At 37.2% G+C, this 16542-nt stretch overlaps 1 protein-coding gene and 1 long non-coding RNA gene across 8 annotated transcripts in view; one reads left to right on the forward strand and one right to left on the reverse strand.

The window, feature by feature from the left end:
* The window catches only part of SPAST (spastin), a 36983-nt gene extending 24222 nt beyond the window's left edge, over nt 1–12761 (forward strand). For all 5 annotated transcript variants that reach the window (XM_061991108.1, XM_061991109.1, XM_061991110.1 and 2 more), the window contains 6 exons: nt 1436–1515; nt 2302–2344; nt 2896–2975; nt 4748–4818; nt 7137–7177; nt 8599–12761. In XM_061991108.1, the coding sequence (XP_061847092.1) occupies nt 1436–1515; nt 2302–2344; nt 2896–2975; nt 4748–4818; nt 7137–7177; nt 8599–8721 (438 nt within the window). In that variant the 3' untranslated portion in view covers nt 8722–12761. The remainder of the gene's footprint in view (nt 1–1435; nt 1516–2301; nt 2345–2895; nt 2976–4747; nt 4819–7136; nt 7178–8598) is intronic.
* A 262-nt stretch (nt 12762–13023) lies between these two features.
* LOC133624992 (uncharacterized) lies at nt 13024–16506 on the reverse strand. 3 transcript variants are annotated; one of them, XR_009818280.1, is made up of 5 exons: nt 16236–16506; nt 15866–16129; nt 15233–15359; nt 13832–13925; nt 13024–13273 (listed from the first exon to the last, which is right to left on the reverse strand). It is a non-coding gene; the product is annotated as an uncharacterized LOC133624992 (long non-coding RNA). The 3 variants fall into 3 exon arrangements; XR_009818278.1 differs by having other exon boundaries at nt 13832–14792; XR_009818279.1 differs by lacking the exon at nt 15233–15359 and having other exon boundaries at nt 13832–14792.
* Nucleotides 16507–16542: the final 36 nt, after the last annotated feature.

A 16542-nucleotide genomic window follows, 5' to 3' on the forward strand; every position in this document is an offset into this window, starting at 1 on the left:
GGGCAAGAGGGATACTTGGGAGTTAGGCAGAGTCGAATCCTTGTTTGCAATTGCATGTTTTGGTGAAGCACATCTCTCATTCTGTCAAAGTAAAAGGAAATTAATGGCTTTTAAGTATTGTCATTTCGGTTTTTACGGGATATGTGTCACAAAAACATGCACTGTGAAGGGGTAAGGTGAGACTTGAGAGATGAGGACTTGAAACAGCCTTGTTCAGACCATGGGACTACACAGCTCTGACATGTCAGAATGATTAATTTCTGTGTTATTATACTTTTTATTGAGCTATTGTATTTCTTGGCATGATGACCTAAAAATGACAGGACACAGTAAGAATATATTTAATAGCATGTAATTTAAAAGTATGTAATACCCAGGAAAAGGAACTGGATTTTATACTGGGGAGAGGGTGAGGAACAAATGAATATGGGAGTATTTTTCTGTGTCTAAGCACTGTTTTTTGTATCAGATAATCTTTGTTTATATTCCAGTAGCATAGTGAAATATTGTTGCAATGGTAAAGCAATTGTAATGAGATACAGGAGGAGAAGATAACCATATAGAGAGACAGTGAGATCATAAAAAACTTTTCCAAGGTGGGATGAATCAATAAATCAAAGTGACAATGATCTGCAGAAATTATTACATGACAAAATGAAAAGGGAAAAATTAAACATAATAAGGTAGGAAACTTTGGATCAAGGTGTAACTATATCATACAGTATTTTTGTGGATCTTTTTGGACTCAATAAGGCAGCAATGAACTTAAGTTTATGAAACACTGGACACTAGGTGAATAATAACATGTCTAATACCTAAATGTTTATGTGAAATATAGAAGCTGTCAGTTTCCATATTCTTGGGTATAAAGTCAAGTCTTGCAATTGAGTGAACTAGGGGAAAATTACTGTGTCTGTGTACTATTGAATAACTTCTCATTTTGATTGCTAACTTCTTGTGAGACCTGTATTAGATGAATCTCTGCTCTGATTCAGTGGTTCAGGCTGTACCTTAGTCTAAGTTTTTGATTCTCTCTTTCTCTGTAGGCTTCAAAACAATGTTGATGTTAAAGCCCGCAACAACAGAAAGTCTCTAGCTTTTTAAACCTAATGATCTCTGGATGACTAAATTCCTGAATACTTTTTGAAGTCTCAGTTCTCTCCAGCATTGTAAGGTTCAGTTCCACAGCAGCATTTGTGCTCTTGCAAGATTTTTCAAGCAACGAAACTTGGGGATAGTGTCCTGTGTTTACACTCCTTTTTACCTTTTTCTAGTTTGACTTCACATTTATCTAAAGAATGTTTTAAAGCTAACACCCCAGCGTATACAGTCAGATCCCATCAGTGTGCTGAACACATGGCAAGTCTCTAACTAGTTTTGTTGTATTACTACTTGATGTAAACTGAAAGCTATCTTGTCTTCCTGTGTTACATAGGTACAGTCTTCTGGAGAGGACAGAATACTTGTGATGGGAGCAACAAACCGGCCGCAGGAGCTTGATGATGCTGTTCTCAGGTATCAAAGTGCCTCTTCCTTTGTTTGAATGTAATAATATGATGTTCATTATGAAAAGCAGGTTTTGCTACTTAGTGTCCTGATTGTTTTAAGTTTTGGAATAAGTAACAAAGGCTGTTTGGCAAGGTTAAATTATGTAACTTCATGGAGAGGTGCCTGTCTGCTCTGTTACATGCGCACCATGGCCTTGGAATTGCCTAAAAGAGCAGTACCTCTTGAGATCAGATCAACATTCTATAGCCCTGTTGGATCTTATACATTGGGTTTTTTGTTATTTTTATTTTAATGACAGGAAGGAAGAAACGTGAACAGTGACATGCAGTGTTTCTTCTTTGAATATTGGCTTTCTGCCAGTTACAATTTGCAATTACAAATCTTGCCTTAGGACTTTTTTGCTACAAGTTCTTATACTTGCTTCTCTTTCCATTCTTGATTAAGAAAAAGAGACGCGTCAGCAATGTCAGAACAAATATACCACATTTTTAATGATTTCAAAGTCTTTTTGCGTACAGATGCTTCATTTTGTTACTGGTACTTGAATGATAATTCTACCTTCAGAGTGTTTCCTCTCTGGGAGGAATTTCATGTCTTCAGTAAGATGATACCAGTACACAATGCATATTGTTACATTTAAATTTTTTTTTTAAAGAATCTGTAGTTCTAGTCACTAGACTTTAAGTCAGTGAAATTTTGACATTTATCAAACCAGATGTTAGATCTGTATATATGTACACTAAAGTCTTATTAAAATGCATGTGTATGTATGTGTTGGGTTTTTTTTCCTAGACGATTCACTAAACGGATATACGTGTCTTTACCAAATGAGGAAGTAAGTACTGGTTTCCATGCATTTTCTTTATTTTAAGATCAATTTTATTAAAAAGGAGAATAAAAAATATTTCATAGACTATTGTTAGCTTACCCTCATGGATTATTATAATTCTGTGAATTAACTTCTGGCATTTTTGTTTTACATGTGCTAGTAGCAAATCTGGTAGTAGCTACTCAGTATCTCTTGGCTAATGAGATCCTGCACACATACTGGCAAGCACAGACAAGTCTGAAGAAGGGCTTGCAGGAGCACATTTTCATTGGCTGGATAAGAGTGTTTATTGCAAAAGATGAAAAGTAGCTTTCTTGAAGTGAAGTTTGTCATCTCAACAGCAGATTAGGGCTTTTGATGAAGATATATTATTATTGAAACAGTTTGACCCTGAAGAGATGATTGTGTACAGTCTAATCACAAAGGCACTATAGGCAATTTTAAACTAGTGAAGCACAAAAGCTAACCTGACAAACCTGTAGTTTTGTTGTTGCAACAGAATTTTAAGTGTACCACGAAAAGGAGTTTTACATCTGATAAATGTATCTTCTTTTTAGACAAGACTGATTTTGCTGAAGAATCTTCTAAGCAAGCAAGGAAGTCCTTTGACCCAAAAAGAGTTGGCACAACTAGCTAGGTAAGTATTTTGTAACTCTGCTAATGATACTCATCTGCTGCATTCATTCAGAATGTTTGATTCATTCCAAATGTAACTAATGTAAATTGTCAGTCACAACCCTTGCTGAGAATTAATTCCATATGCTTTTTGAGAAGATGGTCTCCCATCAGGCTGTATGAAAGTGTTTTTGTATATGCTTACATATATGTGCTTGTGTTTCCTACACCACCTGGCTGGGTTTCTTCAACATGCTCAGCAGTGTTTTCCTATCTGAGGAGGAGGGAGGGGGGTGCTTCTTTCCACCCATCCCCCAGGCAGTCTAGCTCTCCTCTCTGATGCAGATAGTTAATACTAGTTTTGTACTTGGCACACATTTCAAATCAAAAACAACTTTTCTTTGCTTGTCCATTGCTAAGTTTGTTAGAGATATTAACTATCGTAGCAGAGCAAGCACTAGATAATTTTAGATTCTTCTCAATTTCTCATTTGATTTGGGAAAATGTTGGTTAAATGCCCTTCTTGTTATGATATTGGTTTATGCTTTTCATCATTAAGTTTGACACAGTACAGCTGTTTGTCACCCTCAAATGTAAAGAGTTTGAAGGATGTTTAGACTAAAAAGTAGGAAAATAATCTAGAACCGAAAGGAGTGAAAACCAAGTGTGGGGTATCAAAAACATTCCAGTGGATGTCTGTCTGTCTCTTTCTCTCTGTGCTAGTACACAGCAGGTGTATGTACTCTTGAATGTAGCAATTGTCAACATGCATTCTTGCATGTAGCAGTTAGTAAAATTACAGAAAGCTGATGTATAATCCAACTGCATAAATTATCTCTGTACTTTAAGGATGCTAGCTCAGGCCATATTTAGACTGCAGTGATAGCTAACTGGAGGAAAAAGACAGTGTTTTGGATTCTAACTGCAAATCTATGAACCAAATTACAAATGCAACTCCAATACATTTATTTTTTAAAATGGTTTAGCCTGCCTGCTTCATCTGCCATCTATCTTTATTTTGAAAGTGGTATTTAACCTCCTCCATGGTTTTGTGTTGCTTCACTCCTCTGCAACTTTTTCTATAAACTATAACACAATTCATTATCTCCAGAAGGCAGCTATGAAGCTCATGTTACAGCCAGCCACTGTGCTACAGGTCGGGTAGATTTTTTTTGTTTGGTTGTTTTTTTGAATTTTTTCACTAGGCAACCTTTACTACTTCTTTTCACTAATGTTGGCAATGTATATTGATGGCTTCCTGGTTCAGTGGAGGGCTTTAATCTACAAAGTATTTCACTGTTTAATTTGGAAATTGAGTCTAATTCTGAAAAGCTCCCCTAGAGATTGGGTCCTTGATTTGATTTCTGTCCTCCCTGCCTTGTTGTTCTGCAGTTTCAGATGACAGTTGAGTTTCTTTTTTATATTAATCTCTGACAAATGATGAGAAACTAGTGGTAGGGCATTCTTGCAAGAAAAATGGTAAACGTGCTTGACATGAGTTGTCATGTGCAACTCCTAGTCAGTTGCTGTCTTTTTTGCTTTTTCTGGCATGTTATTTTGGGACCTGAATATCAGTACTTAGTCTGCAGAAGACTTAAATATAGATCACTTAGGTTGAGTGCACTTCTGATTTCTTAAATTTGCAAAACAACATAAAAATGGTATTTCTCCTGATTAAGTAACAATTTAATAACCTGCCATTAAATGATGGTTTGAAGGAGGTATGTTTTGTTGTTGTTTGGTTGGTTTTTTTCTTATTCTTCCTTCTTTCCCTCACTTTTTCCTTTGACCAAGAATGACAGATGGATACTCTGGGAGTGACTTAACTGCATTAGCAAAGGATGCAGCGCTGGGCCCTATTCGAGGTAAGCTGCATAGCTTTTTATTTAGCTTTTTAAAAAACTCAGTGCCCTTGATGTTAGAGATATTATATTTTCCTATACCTTTATAATTCTTAAACTTCTGACATCAAAGTTTTTAGATTCGATTTTATTCTGTTCCTCATAATAGTGTCTTTAGAACCCAAAGCCCTTTAGTAGCTCATGACAAGAAACAAACAAGTTTTGTATCTATTATGAGGAAGGCAGGGTAAAGGGTTTTTCACAGATCTGTGGGATTTTTAACTACTGCATCTTTCCTAGGCTGGTATCAGTTTTGTTGTATCTAAGCTACTACTTGAAAAGTAGTCTCTACATTATATAAAGTTTGCAGATGTCTTTCAAGTGTAGAGGAAGGAAATGTGGAAACAGAAGCAATTTTGTGGTTTTGGTCTTGTATTGTTTTTAGATATGGTTTGAGTGGCATAGCTTTTTAAATTTTTAAGTCATCTTAATGATGAATTGGGATTCAGATGACAATTGTGAGTTTTCCCTATATTTATTCTTCCTCTAGCATTTCCAGCTTTGAAAAAAAAAAATTACATGAATACTTTAAAAAAAACAAAACAAAAAAAACCCCCACAAAACAAAAAAACAGCCAAAACAACCCTTGCTTTGTTCTCTGTTACTAGCTAGTTATCATGTCTAGTAGCCTCATCTGAAGGGAACAGGTTTGTTTACTTCAGATCAGTGGTAGGACTTTGTGAAGAAAAGATTGTCAAGATTTGATGTCACCTGATACATTATTCTACTGGACAGAAAGGTACTGAAGGCAGCCAGGGCAGAAGTGTTCTGTAATATCAGCCTATTATGTGCAAATAAAAGTTGTTGCAACTCCCTCACATGATTTATGGGGAGGAGAAGTCTATACATGTTTTGTGGATGTATTTGATTCTTTTAATTGAGTAAAAACACCTATTGCATGCAGTTTTGCCAGTGCACTATCTCTTTGAAAGCAACTGCTGGCAAGTAATAGTTTTTCTACCCACTAACTTTCAGCTGAGATTGTAAGGCACATCTTCCAAAATCCTGCAATAACTGGGAAACAGAATTGCATTAAACAACTCACAGAAGAGACATCATATCTCCTAAGACTTTGAATCTATTTATTTATAATGGTTGAACTAATAGTGAGTGCATTTAGGTATGCAGGCTTTACTTTGCTGACAAATCACTTCACATGCAAGTCCATTTTGAGACGAGACTATGAAAATGGTATGCAACCTATTTCTTCCATCTTCTCCTGGCTCCCACATAAACCAATTTATTTTTTAAAATGTTTTTTAATGCCAGCCTTGCCAATCCTGCCTAAATTCTTGCCCCTTCAGAACAAAGATTTTGCTGTAATACATTGATACCTTAACAGTACTGCAAGCAAAAAACCCAAAAGTAAAATGATGGATACAGGAATGATTAGATCCCACCAGTAGTGCATAGACAAGAAGCACTCCTGCTTGATTTTATTTCTGTACTCTTGGCTCATAGTACCTTTCTGTTTTCTGAAAGTTATGTGTATTTGAGGTGTAGCGGGGTTGTAGGTACCGGGAGTAGTATGGGAGAGGGCAACTCTGTTTTGCTTGTGTGCCATTCCTTACACTTTAGGAAGACAGAAGTAGTTTTGCTACCACTTTGTATTTTATCTGCAGTGATGGAGTGTGTGAGCAGCCTGGTTGAGGGGGCTGCTCACACATTTATCATTTATCACATGATAAATTAGGAAGAAGGAGGTAAAACCCCTATGTATCTTTCTATACAGGAGACTCTGTTCAGACAGAGAAGTAGAATTTTTAGCAGTGATATTTTTTTCAAAGTAAAAGTGCTTTAAATGAAATTTTTATCACAGAATCATAGAATGGTAGGGGTTGGAAGGGACCTTTAGAGATCATCTAGTCCAACCTCCCTGCAGAAGCAGGTCCACCTAGATCAGGTTGCATTTGAATGTGTCAAGGCGGGTCTTTGAGACCTCCAAGGAAGAAGACTCCACATCCTCCCTGGGCAGCCTCCTCCACTGCTCTGTCACCCTCACAGTGAAATAGTTTTTTCTTATATTTAAATGGAACTTTTTGTATTCAAGCTTCATCCCATCACCCCTTGTCCTGTTGCTAGCTGCTATAGAAAAAAGGGATGTCCCAATCTCCTGACACCCACCATATAGATATTTGTAAATATTAATAAGATCCCCCCTCAGTCTCTTCTTAGCTAAACAGCCCCAGTTCCCACAGCCTTTCCTCATAAGAAAGATGTTCCAGTCACCTGATCATCTTGGTTTTCTTGTGAAACTCACCAATTTTTCCTTTATTTTACAGAATTAAAACCAGAACAAGTGAAGAACATGTCTGCCAGTGAGGTATGCTGTTCCAGCAAATGTATTTGCTGGAATAGAATTGCATTGAATAGAATGCATACTTGCCAGAAGCTTGTACAGGCCCTTTAGTTACACATAGTATCATATAAAATACTTAGCATAATTTTGTGGGGGCCATTATCCTTTTTGATTACTTTTTCTTTGAAGAAAAGTCTTTACAAAGTGTGTTTGGGAAGAAAGTCTGTCCTCAGATGTCTGAGGTTCTTTGTTCAGTTTGTTGGTTATGAGGCTTAAGAGCACCTCTTTTTCTGATCATCTCTGCTGTTCTTAGTTTCAGATGACTATCATGTCTTTTCCTTTGCACTCAAATACAACTTGATCTGTTACCTGTCATATGGTATCAGAAGCCTGGCATTTATTTTCCTCCAGCAAAACATTGTCAGTTGGTCTCGCATACAATAATTTCTGTTGAAATGTGTGTGCGTGTCACAGTTACATGGGGGAAAATGAAGGGAAACATAATTCCCCTTTTGCTTTCTGTGTTTCACCTGAGATCATGGCTAAGGCTGAAAGGATTTGTTGCAGGAAGATGAGAACATCTGTGATAATTTGTTGTAAATGCAAGTTTATCTCCAGTGGCCTATAACACCTGTACCAAAGAAAGATGGGGTATCTTCTTCACCTATAATGTTAAATATAGGAATATTAATAATGAGACTGCTTGTTCCACAGACCTTGGTTATCTCTCATCATGTCTGGGCATCAGGGAAATGTCTGCTTATAACCATGTCCTTCCTCAGTGTACAACTGAAAGGCATGTGTTGAATCAGGGAGGTTCAACGATCAGGATTACTTGGCTGACAGCATACTATGGTCTAAATATAGTTGTGGTAAGGGTGGGAACTTCCAGTGCCTTACTCTTCTGGTATGCAGAGGTATGCCATAAATGTGTTGCAACATCTCATTTCTTAACCTTTACTCAGTTCTGTGCTCCTGTATGCACCAGTTTGCACCACCTAGTGAAACAGGAGGCAATAACACAATCTCATGCGCTATTAAATAAAGACAGACAGTGTGATTACCAAGTGTTACTTTATTAAGAATGGTAGGTACTCATTATCTTAAATTACAAGACACTTGCCTCAGGTTGTAGAATCACAATCAGCCCAGTTTGAAAGGGACCTTGAAAGACTCTCTGGTGCAACCTTTCATGGGAAAGGGAGCCTAGATGAGATTATCTACACCCTGCCCGATCACATCTTGAAAACCTCCTGTGATGGGGACTCTGCCACATCCCTGTGGAGGATGTTCCAGTGAATGATTGCTCTCACTGGAAAAAATTTCTTTCTTGTATCAAGATGGACCACTTATAGAATATGCTTTGTTAAAAGTGAACACTGAAGTACTTCTTCAATAAACTGAAGTACATAAAGTGATCCTGGTATCTTTCCCTTTTTGTTTAGATGAGAAATATTAAACTATCAGATTTCACTGAGTCTTTGAAGAAGATAAAGCGCAGTTTGAGCCCTCAGACCCTGGAAGCATATATTCGCTGGAACAAGGACTTTGGAGATACCACGGTGTGAAACACTACTTGAAGTGAAACGAAGTGCTGCCTAAGGAGCAATTGGTACAGACTACTGGAAAGCAGACAGAGTTTACAGGACTTTACAGATCTTTAAGTATCTGAATTAAAACTTCAGATTAAGAAAAAATTATACAATGTGAAATCAAACTGTTCATCAAAGCCTCCTTGCCATTTAGTAAGGATTTACACACTGTAAGTAAGAGCACAATAGGACTTGAGATAAGATTCCTAGCAATCCGATTACAGTTTGAACAATAATGTATGCATTTTGTTTCAGATGGAAGGTTCTGATGATATTGATCATTGGAATTCCTTTTTTCCTATGTTGTGTGTGTGTTTTTTTGTTTTAAATTTTGCCATGACATTAATGTCTGTCTTTCTTCTTTATAACTACTAACTTACAATTGGAGGTTTGTAAACTTTGGTTCAGTTTTTTACTTTTCTGTCCTTAACGTGCCAAATAAAACAATTTCCCTATGCAGAGAGGAAGAACAGCACTGGGGAATTATTATTATTAAAATGTAAAAAGCAGCTGGTCTGTTATTATTTGTCTCTTTGTTTATTTGTTATGTGACTGTATTGTTCACAGAACAGTTTTAAAGAAGACCTTTGATAGCAGAACAGCAAAAAAACCCGACCCTATAAAACCAATTCCAACTGTCTTTTAAAAAAATTAATTACTAAATAAAAAAATAGACTAAAGACATTAATTTACCAGCAGTATTTTCTCTTAACACATTTTGTAATATTTCCATTGGTAGAACATTAGCTTAAGCTTAGGGTATACAACTCAAAGTCCAGCTGATGTTTGAGAGAGTGAGTGATGCTTATTGTGAAGTTTCAGAAATGTTTCTACTCTGTAATTTGGTCTCTTTACGATAATTGAAAGTAAAATTTCCATTGTGATAATTTTTTTAATCTAGACATGTGAGCATTAAAATACAAGGCTACATGTTTAATACATGGCACATATTAATGTTTTTATAGCTTTCATGTTTTGGTTTATACATTGAAGTATGAAACACTCAAATGATCTGTTTTTTTCAAAAGAAACTGTGTCTTTGTACAAATACTTGGGTTTATTACAAGCTATTAAAAAACCTCACTTAAGTGAAAGCCTTTAAATACTGTAATAAAGCAGAACAACTTTGCCTGTACTTCCAAAGGCCTGACATCTTGTTTACAAATTGTATATGGATTAAAAAGATGTTCACAAGGCAGAACATCAGTTCCTTGTTAGAGCATTTTGTGGGATCTTGTTTGTTTTTTTAAAGACAACTCTCCCAACTTCATGATATTATAAATCAGTTTAAACTAAATAGTTGTAGGCTTTGCTTCAGGTCTTAACAGAAAATTTCGTTCCTAATTGTTAATTTAACTTATTTAACTTATATTTTATTTGTAGGAGTACGTCAAATATTTCTGGGACTATTCAACTGAAAGTTGACCATAAATAATATATTTTATACATACATACATACATATATATATATATATATATATATATATATATATATATATGAAAAAAACCCACCCCTAGCTGATAGATGCAGTGTAAGTATAGTAATAGAGAGGCCTCTGCTCACTGTTTAGGATTGGGTACTGAATAGGAGAAACTATGTCAGACTTTTGAGACACACAGATGCAGTATGTTTGAGATTCTTTTGGTTTTTTGAACCACGGATGTTTTTAACTGACATTAAAAGAAAGAGAAGATCATGTTACACTAGTATGCCTTTTGAAATAACCAAACCACTTCTAGCCTTCTAAGGATATGACTCCCTTAAATGTATGTCTGATGTGAAACATGCTGACTTCTGTTCTCCTGATTCACTCTCGTGGAGAAATAAGAAATGCTAAAACATTTCAGTTTTTAAAATCTTATGCATTGCTTGCTTTGCCTTATTTCTGTCTTCAGTAGACTGTCTCTGTTATTGGAGGTTCCCATCTGCTAAAATACCACCAGAGTATCCAGCACAAAGGGTCATAAATTTGTGCTTCTGCTTCTGGAAGAAAAGGGACTAACCCTTTAACTTGCTTGTACAACCAGCTTAGGTTAGGAGAATCTGTGTGACTGAGTCCACTGTTCTTTTGTTATCTTTTCTGCCCTGATTGTTTTCTGCATAATGGATAAACTAAGCTTTATAAATCAGAACACAGTAAGAAGTACTTAATTTTGTTCTGCACTATCAGTTTGCCTCACGGCTGCTGTATTTTTAGCCTATGACTGAGTGCCAAAAACCCCAACCTATTATCTGTACTTCCCAAATCTATGGTATTTTTATATAGTTTGCATCTGTATTTCTCGTAAAGTCAAATTATGTTCTAATTCAGTATCTTGAATTAGGAGACGATAAGCAGGACAGCAACTTAGATGCTTTTAACCTTTGCAAAGATTAGCATTACATTATCTCTCTGAACCCCCTCTTTCTTCTTCCTCCACCCCCCGAATCTGCCCACTGCTAATGAATGAGTGGCTTGACCTACTTTTCTGAGGTGATGAGGAAGCAGCTTGTCTGGCTGTCTGCAACTGTGTTTTACTGACTTAAAGTATAGAAGTTTCTGGACGGAGGAAGACAACCCCAGCCATTCCCCTTTGTTTTTTAACAACCTCCTTTAGACATCTTTGCCTCTTTTTATTAAGCAGGAAACACACCTTTTGTCTTTCTATGTGTTGGAAGACCAATGTTTTCTTAAGCAGCAGGTTGCTGCTTTTGGTGGCATAACAGGAGGGAAATACTTAGGCACTGTGTGATGCTCTTTCTCCATAAAATGATAATTTGTTATGTTTTGATGTTCTCTTTACTAATGTTGACTTTTCTGTAGCATACACCAAACCTATATAGGTTCTCTCCTTGCGGCTAAGGCAAAAGCAACACTATAAAGAAAAGCCTTAAATCAGGATATTTACGCATATGTATGTCTCTGTCCTGTTAATCGTAGACTTTACAGAGCTCACTATAGTAGAAATAGGCATTCTGCCCATGAGACGTCTCAGTGACTCTACTTCAGAAAGTCAGTCATAGTTTTGTTGAATATTACTCTGCAACTCACTTTATATAGATAATAAAGTGTGATAGTAACACTTGAGAAGAAATGGATCTCTGAACTGAGAAGGAATTTGCTGTCACTGCACTAATTAGAGGCCATTGCTGATTGCACTGTCATTTTTTTATACATTTAACTTACCCAATTAACCTTACCTTCTGGTGTAGAATAAAGGATTTTTTTTTCTGTTCTAAACAAGTGGGTTTAAGTACTGGTTGGCACTGCTGCCAAGTCCAACTTGTGAAATTTAAGTACTTCTTTCTGTGAATACTGAAGTTGGGTACACTGGCAAATTTAATGGAGACATCAGTTCTGCAACTAGTATGGAAGGCAGCATTCATGGTGAAACTCTGTGCCCTAGCTTCTTAACAGTGTTTTCCTACCCAAGACACGGATAACGCATAGTTGTGCCCAAGACACTCTTGTCTAGCTACTCCAGTGCTTTAGTGATGCTTCTGCATGTGGCAGCAAGCACTTTTGTAGGTTACAGATCTTCATTCATTGTCTGTGGCAGTCTTCTGCTTTTGTGATGTTTTTAGTATTGGGGAATTCTACCAGATATCAAAAATTGTATGAAAAGCAGCAACTAGGTAGTGAATGCAACTAGTTAATCTCAGTTGTGCTAATTAGTACTGATTTCATTGATGGCTCTTTCAAGCTGTTCCTTGGTTACTTGGATGTTGTTTTACTCACCTGTAAACTTTCATGCTTAGGATGATGTTACTTTCTTTTAGTTTTTTTTCCTTTAAATATTCTTTTAAATATTGTAACTATAATTCCACAGGATGAGTAAGTTAAACTGTGGCTTCTTGCAAATATAAATCATCTTCTGATGTATGGGGCAATGTTTATTTTGTTTTCCCTGCTTCTCGTGTAAATTGTTAACTGTCTTAGAGTGGAAACTGTTTACTTTGTCAATAACTACCTCCTGAGTTTGGTAATAATTGGCAAGGTATACACTACCCTAGTGCATTAAATATATTGGCTAAACACTGTGGGTTCATCAGAGTTGAGTCTTCTGATGTGCAGATTCCTGACAGATGTCTGGAAACAATGATCAACCTTGTTCTGCTGTAAGGCTTCCCTTGCCTTCATATGACACACTTAAAATCCAGTTCCAGAGAAGTGGCTTTGAGGAAAAAGGTCAATGTTCTCTGTAGGTGGTTAATATTGGCATATTCTTCTAAGATGCTAGGGGTGTACCCTCTTTGTTCTGCAGGTTTTTTTACAATTAGAAGTGAGGAAGAAAGTACTTTATGTAATACCCACCTATTAAAAGCACTGGAAATACAAAAACTTTTTTCCACATGATTCAAATTTTTATTCATGTGAAGGGCTAGTCAGTATTTTTCATAAATCTGGATGTGATAAGAACCAAAGGTGGAAACAAAACTTTATACCCCACCCCCATTAAATATATTTGACTACTCCAGTCTGAGATGGGGTTAATTCCTGTATTTTGTTGTTTTGAAGCACTTTTGTTTCATTGTTAAGAATGTTTCCTGAAATGTTAAAAAACATTTTATTAATAAGCAATGTAAAAAAGCATGATGAGCAGTCAGATAGCTTTAGCTTCACAATAAAATGTTGCATTTATCCTGTTCTTCCTGTTTTTTTGTCTGTTTATCAGATAAAATGTCCAAAATTAACAACCTTTTCATTAAACCTGAAGCTAGTTTAATTTCTGCTGGTTAAAAAAAAAAAAAAATTAAAATCGGGTACCATTCTACCAGATGGTGGAACAATAAATATGTGAATCATTCAGTTTCCAAAGGACATAACTCAAGTACTTAAAACTAATGTAAACAGAAGTGCTACTTTCTAAACAAATGTGCTGAACTTGAAAGTGTGTGCCTATCCTCCTATCCTAGTCTTGCCAAATTACATTGAAAACCAGGAGGTTTTGCATAACTTCATTCTGATAGTCATGGTGCAGTCCTGAAGACAGCTATTTGGAACCAATTTCCTTGATACCAAGATGGCACATTTTCTTTTGCTGGAGAAGGAAAGTGCTGCTATTATTTCTGAGGTAACAATCTAAATTTTTCACTTATCCTCACCTCATTACTGTTTTCAATTCTTTCTAGCCGTTGTCTTGAGGCTGCATCTGGACTACTAACAATTACTGAGGCTTTCTGTTCTCACAGTTATATCCTGAAAAGTTGAATTAGAGTAATATTAGTATTACAGATCTGGGTCATACATTAAGGGTCTCTCAAAAAGCAGCCATGACCACAGCCTTCAATGAGCTGTCACCATTAAAGCAGGCAAACCAAATAAAAATACAGCAATCGAGTTAATAAAATACCAAATGTGTTTTGACTGAAGCATGAGAGCTATTCCTTGGGACAGAAAGACACCCTTCTTGTCTGTGCAGGATAGTTATCTAAATGCCACTACTTGGAGGTAGATTCTGAACTGTTGAAATTATTTCAGTTACCAATTTTGTGTATAGGTTACAGATATTCAAACAGAATTCTAAACTTGTAAATCCAGTCAAGGAGCATGAGGCTGAAAACAATATCCCAGCACTCGGTATGTTGAAATCCACACAGATAATAGACTTGGTAGCATAGCCTGTCTGGTCTGAAGCATGTTCAGACTAAACAGGAATTTTTTCCTGTTCCAGACGAGATTTGTGAGACAAGGATCCATGCCTAGTATCAGACTGCAGGCATATTTCACATTAAATCTGTTTATTTCTGTATTTTAAAGCTTTAGGTTTACCAGAAAAAGTGAGAAAAAATAGTTGTGTTTGTTTTGGTTTTTTGATGTGGGTTTGGGTTTTTTTTCTTCTCTCTCCAGACATCTTTCTGCAGATTTACAAGTACGTTGTGAACTTGTGAAATCTGTTTCCTACAAGGCTGCACGTGGCTCTGGAACAGATAAAGAGTTATGCAACCTTGTGCAAGCCACTTTTTTATTTTGTATGTAATTATAGTACAGAAATTATGTAGTGGTCAGGGCAGAAAGATATAATTTAAGTGAAATCCATCTCTCAAGTGATGTACTGGTGCTGTGCTGTAGCAAAAAAAAACAAACAAAAAAAAGTGGTCATTTCAGAAGCCTATAAACAACCTGCGCAAAAAGTGTGTTGTTTTTATCAAATGCTTTTCAATTTCACTTTTTTTCCCAAAAAAAAAAGAGCACAGTATGTTCTATTACTATAACTTGTTTTCAAATCTCATTTTAGTAATTTCTAAAAAGCCTCAAACTTGACTCAGTTGCAAGACATCCTTGAAGACAGTTTTATTGTATGCAGAACACTAGTAGCAGTAGCTGTGCTAGTTGTAAGATGTCTCTTCTGTGAGCTAAGTGCAATTTCTTATAACTAACTGCTTTCCTCTTCTGGGAAGAAATAACACTAAAACATGAGATAATGAAAAAGCCTGATAAATCTGTCAATAGTGAAGTAATCTAACAACTTGCTATTTGTGGAGCATATCCTACAGTCCCGTCACCTGACTTCTGATTTCCTTGTTAAATCCGTGGAGGCAGCAGCTGCAGTCTGTGGACAATTGCATTCCATTGCAATTGGAATTATCTTACTTGTCATGCAGGTTTGTGTTCCAGAACTACTTCTGTACACTGGGTTAAAAAGAAAAAAATCTTATGTGCAGCCAGCAGCTTAGAATGAGCATCAAGTATGTGTCTCACGAAATACTGTTACTAGTCAATCACTCCCAAACAGGTGAGTTTTTGGTATCAAAACAATGTCATACAGAACACATTAGGTGTCTGTATGACATTTTTAACCATTTTAACTATTGTCACTGGACAACAGAGTAGAGCATTAAAAGAGCAAAGGCCGGACAGTGTTACTGAAGTATCGAGTTCGAGTATCTTCTGATGCACAAGAGCCACAATGATCTATATTAAACCGTTTCAGTTCTTCCTACAGGCAATAATAAGTTGTGTTGTGACTAAATCTTTCTGTACATTAAATCTCATGCAGGTGTTTTGTCAGTTTTCCTTAACAGCTCTATTCAAACCTCCAAGAAAGCTTCAGTTCTGTATTTTGTTCCTTTGGTCATAAATGATTTGGCAGAGTTTAGTGGTCTCCTAGTCAGTTTGCACAAGGAGATAATTCTCACCTTGCAGCCTTCCTCTCCCCATGTTCCAGAGCCTCAGTAAGGGTGGTCATAGTGCCTTCAACGTGGCTCTTTTTGTTCCCTCAGCGTCCACACTCTGCTTCATGTGATGACAGACTTTAGGGTAGGAGTAAGACTGACTGCATCTTACTCCGCTGAATCGTATCAAGCGCTGCTCAGAACCCCGCACATAAAGTAGTGACCACGTTTTCAAGCAGTGTTCCCGTGGCTCCAAGCACTACTATCCTTCCCACGTTTTGCATATTTCTGTGGGGAAAAAAAAAAATGCCCTCTGCAAGGTGCGCGGTCCTGCAGTTAATGCAGCACGCGGCAGCAGCGAGGCCTGCCTGCAGCGACACTGTCATCTCCCCACCTCTATTTCTGAAACGAAACCGTCCCTGCGGTTTGGAGGACGGTGACACCCGCGCCAGGAGTTCGCTCTTTGGCCTCTCCGGGGTAACGCGCAGATGTGATACTGAAATGCGGTGGGGCTTCACATACAATCCATGAGCCACGAGGCGCGGCTGTAGGGCTGGGGCAGCCGGAGGGCTGCCGACTTCCACTCTCCGCACGCCGGCTGCGGGGAACGGGCAACGCACCTGCCGCGGTGGCGGCGCTGCCTCCGCCGCGTGACCGCGCTTTTCGTGAGCCGTCACTTCCGCTGCCGGGCGCGGCCTCAC

This window comes from Colius striatus, chromosome 2 (genome assembly GCF_028858725.1).
Source record: "Colius striatus isolate bColStr4 chromosome 2, bColStr4.1.hap1, whole genome shotgun sequence".
NCBI classification, from domain to species: domain Eukaryota; kingdom Metazoa; phylum Chordata; class Aves; order Coliiformes; family Coliidae; genus Colius; species Colius striatus.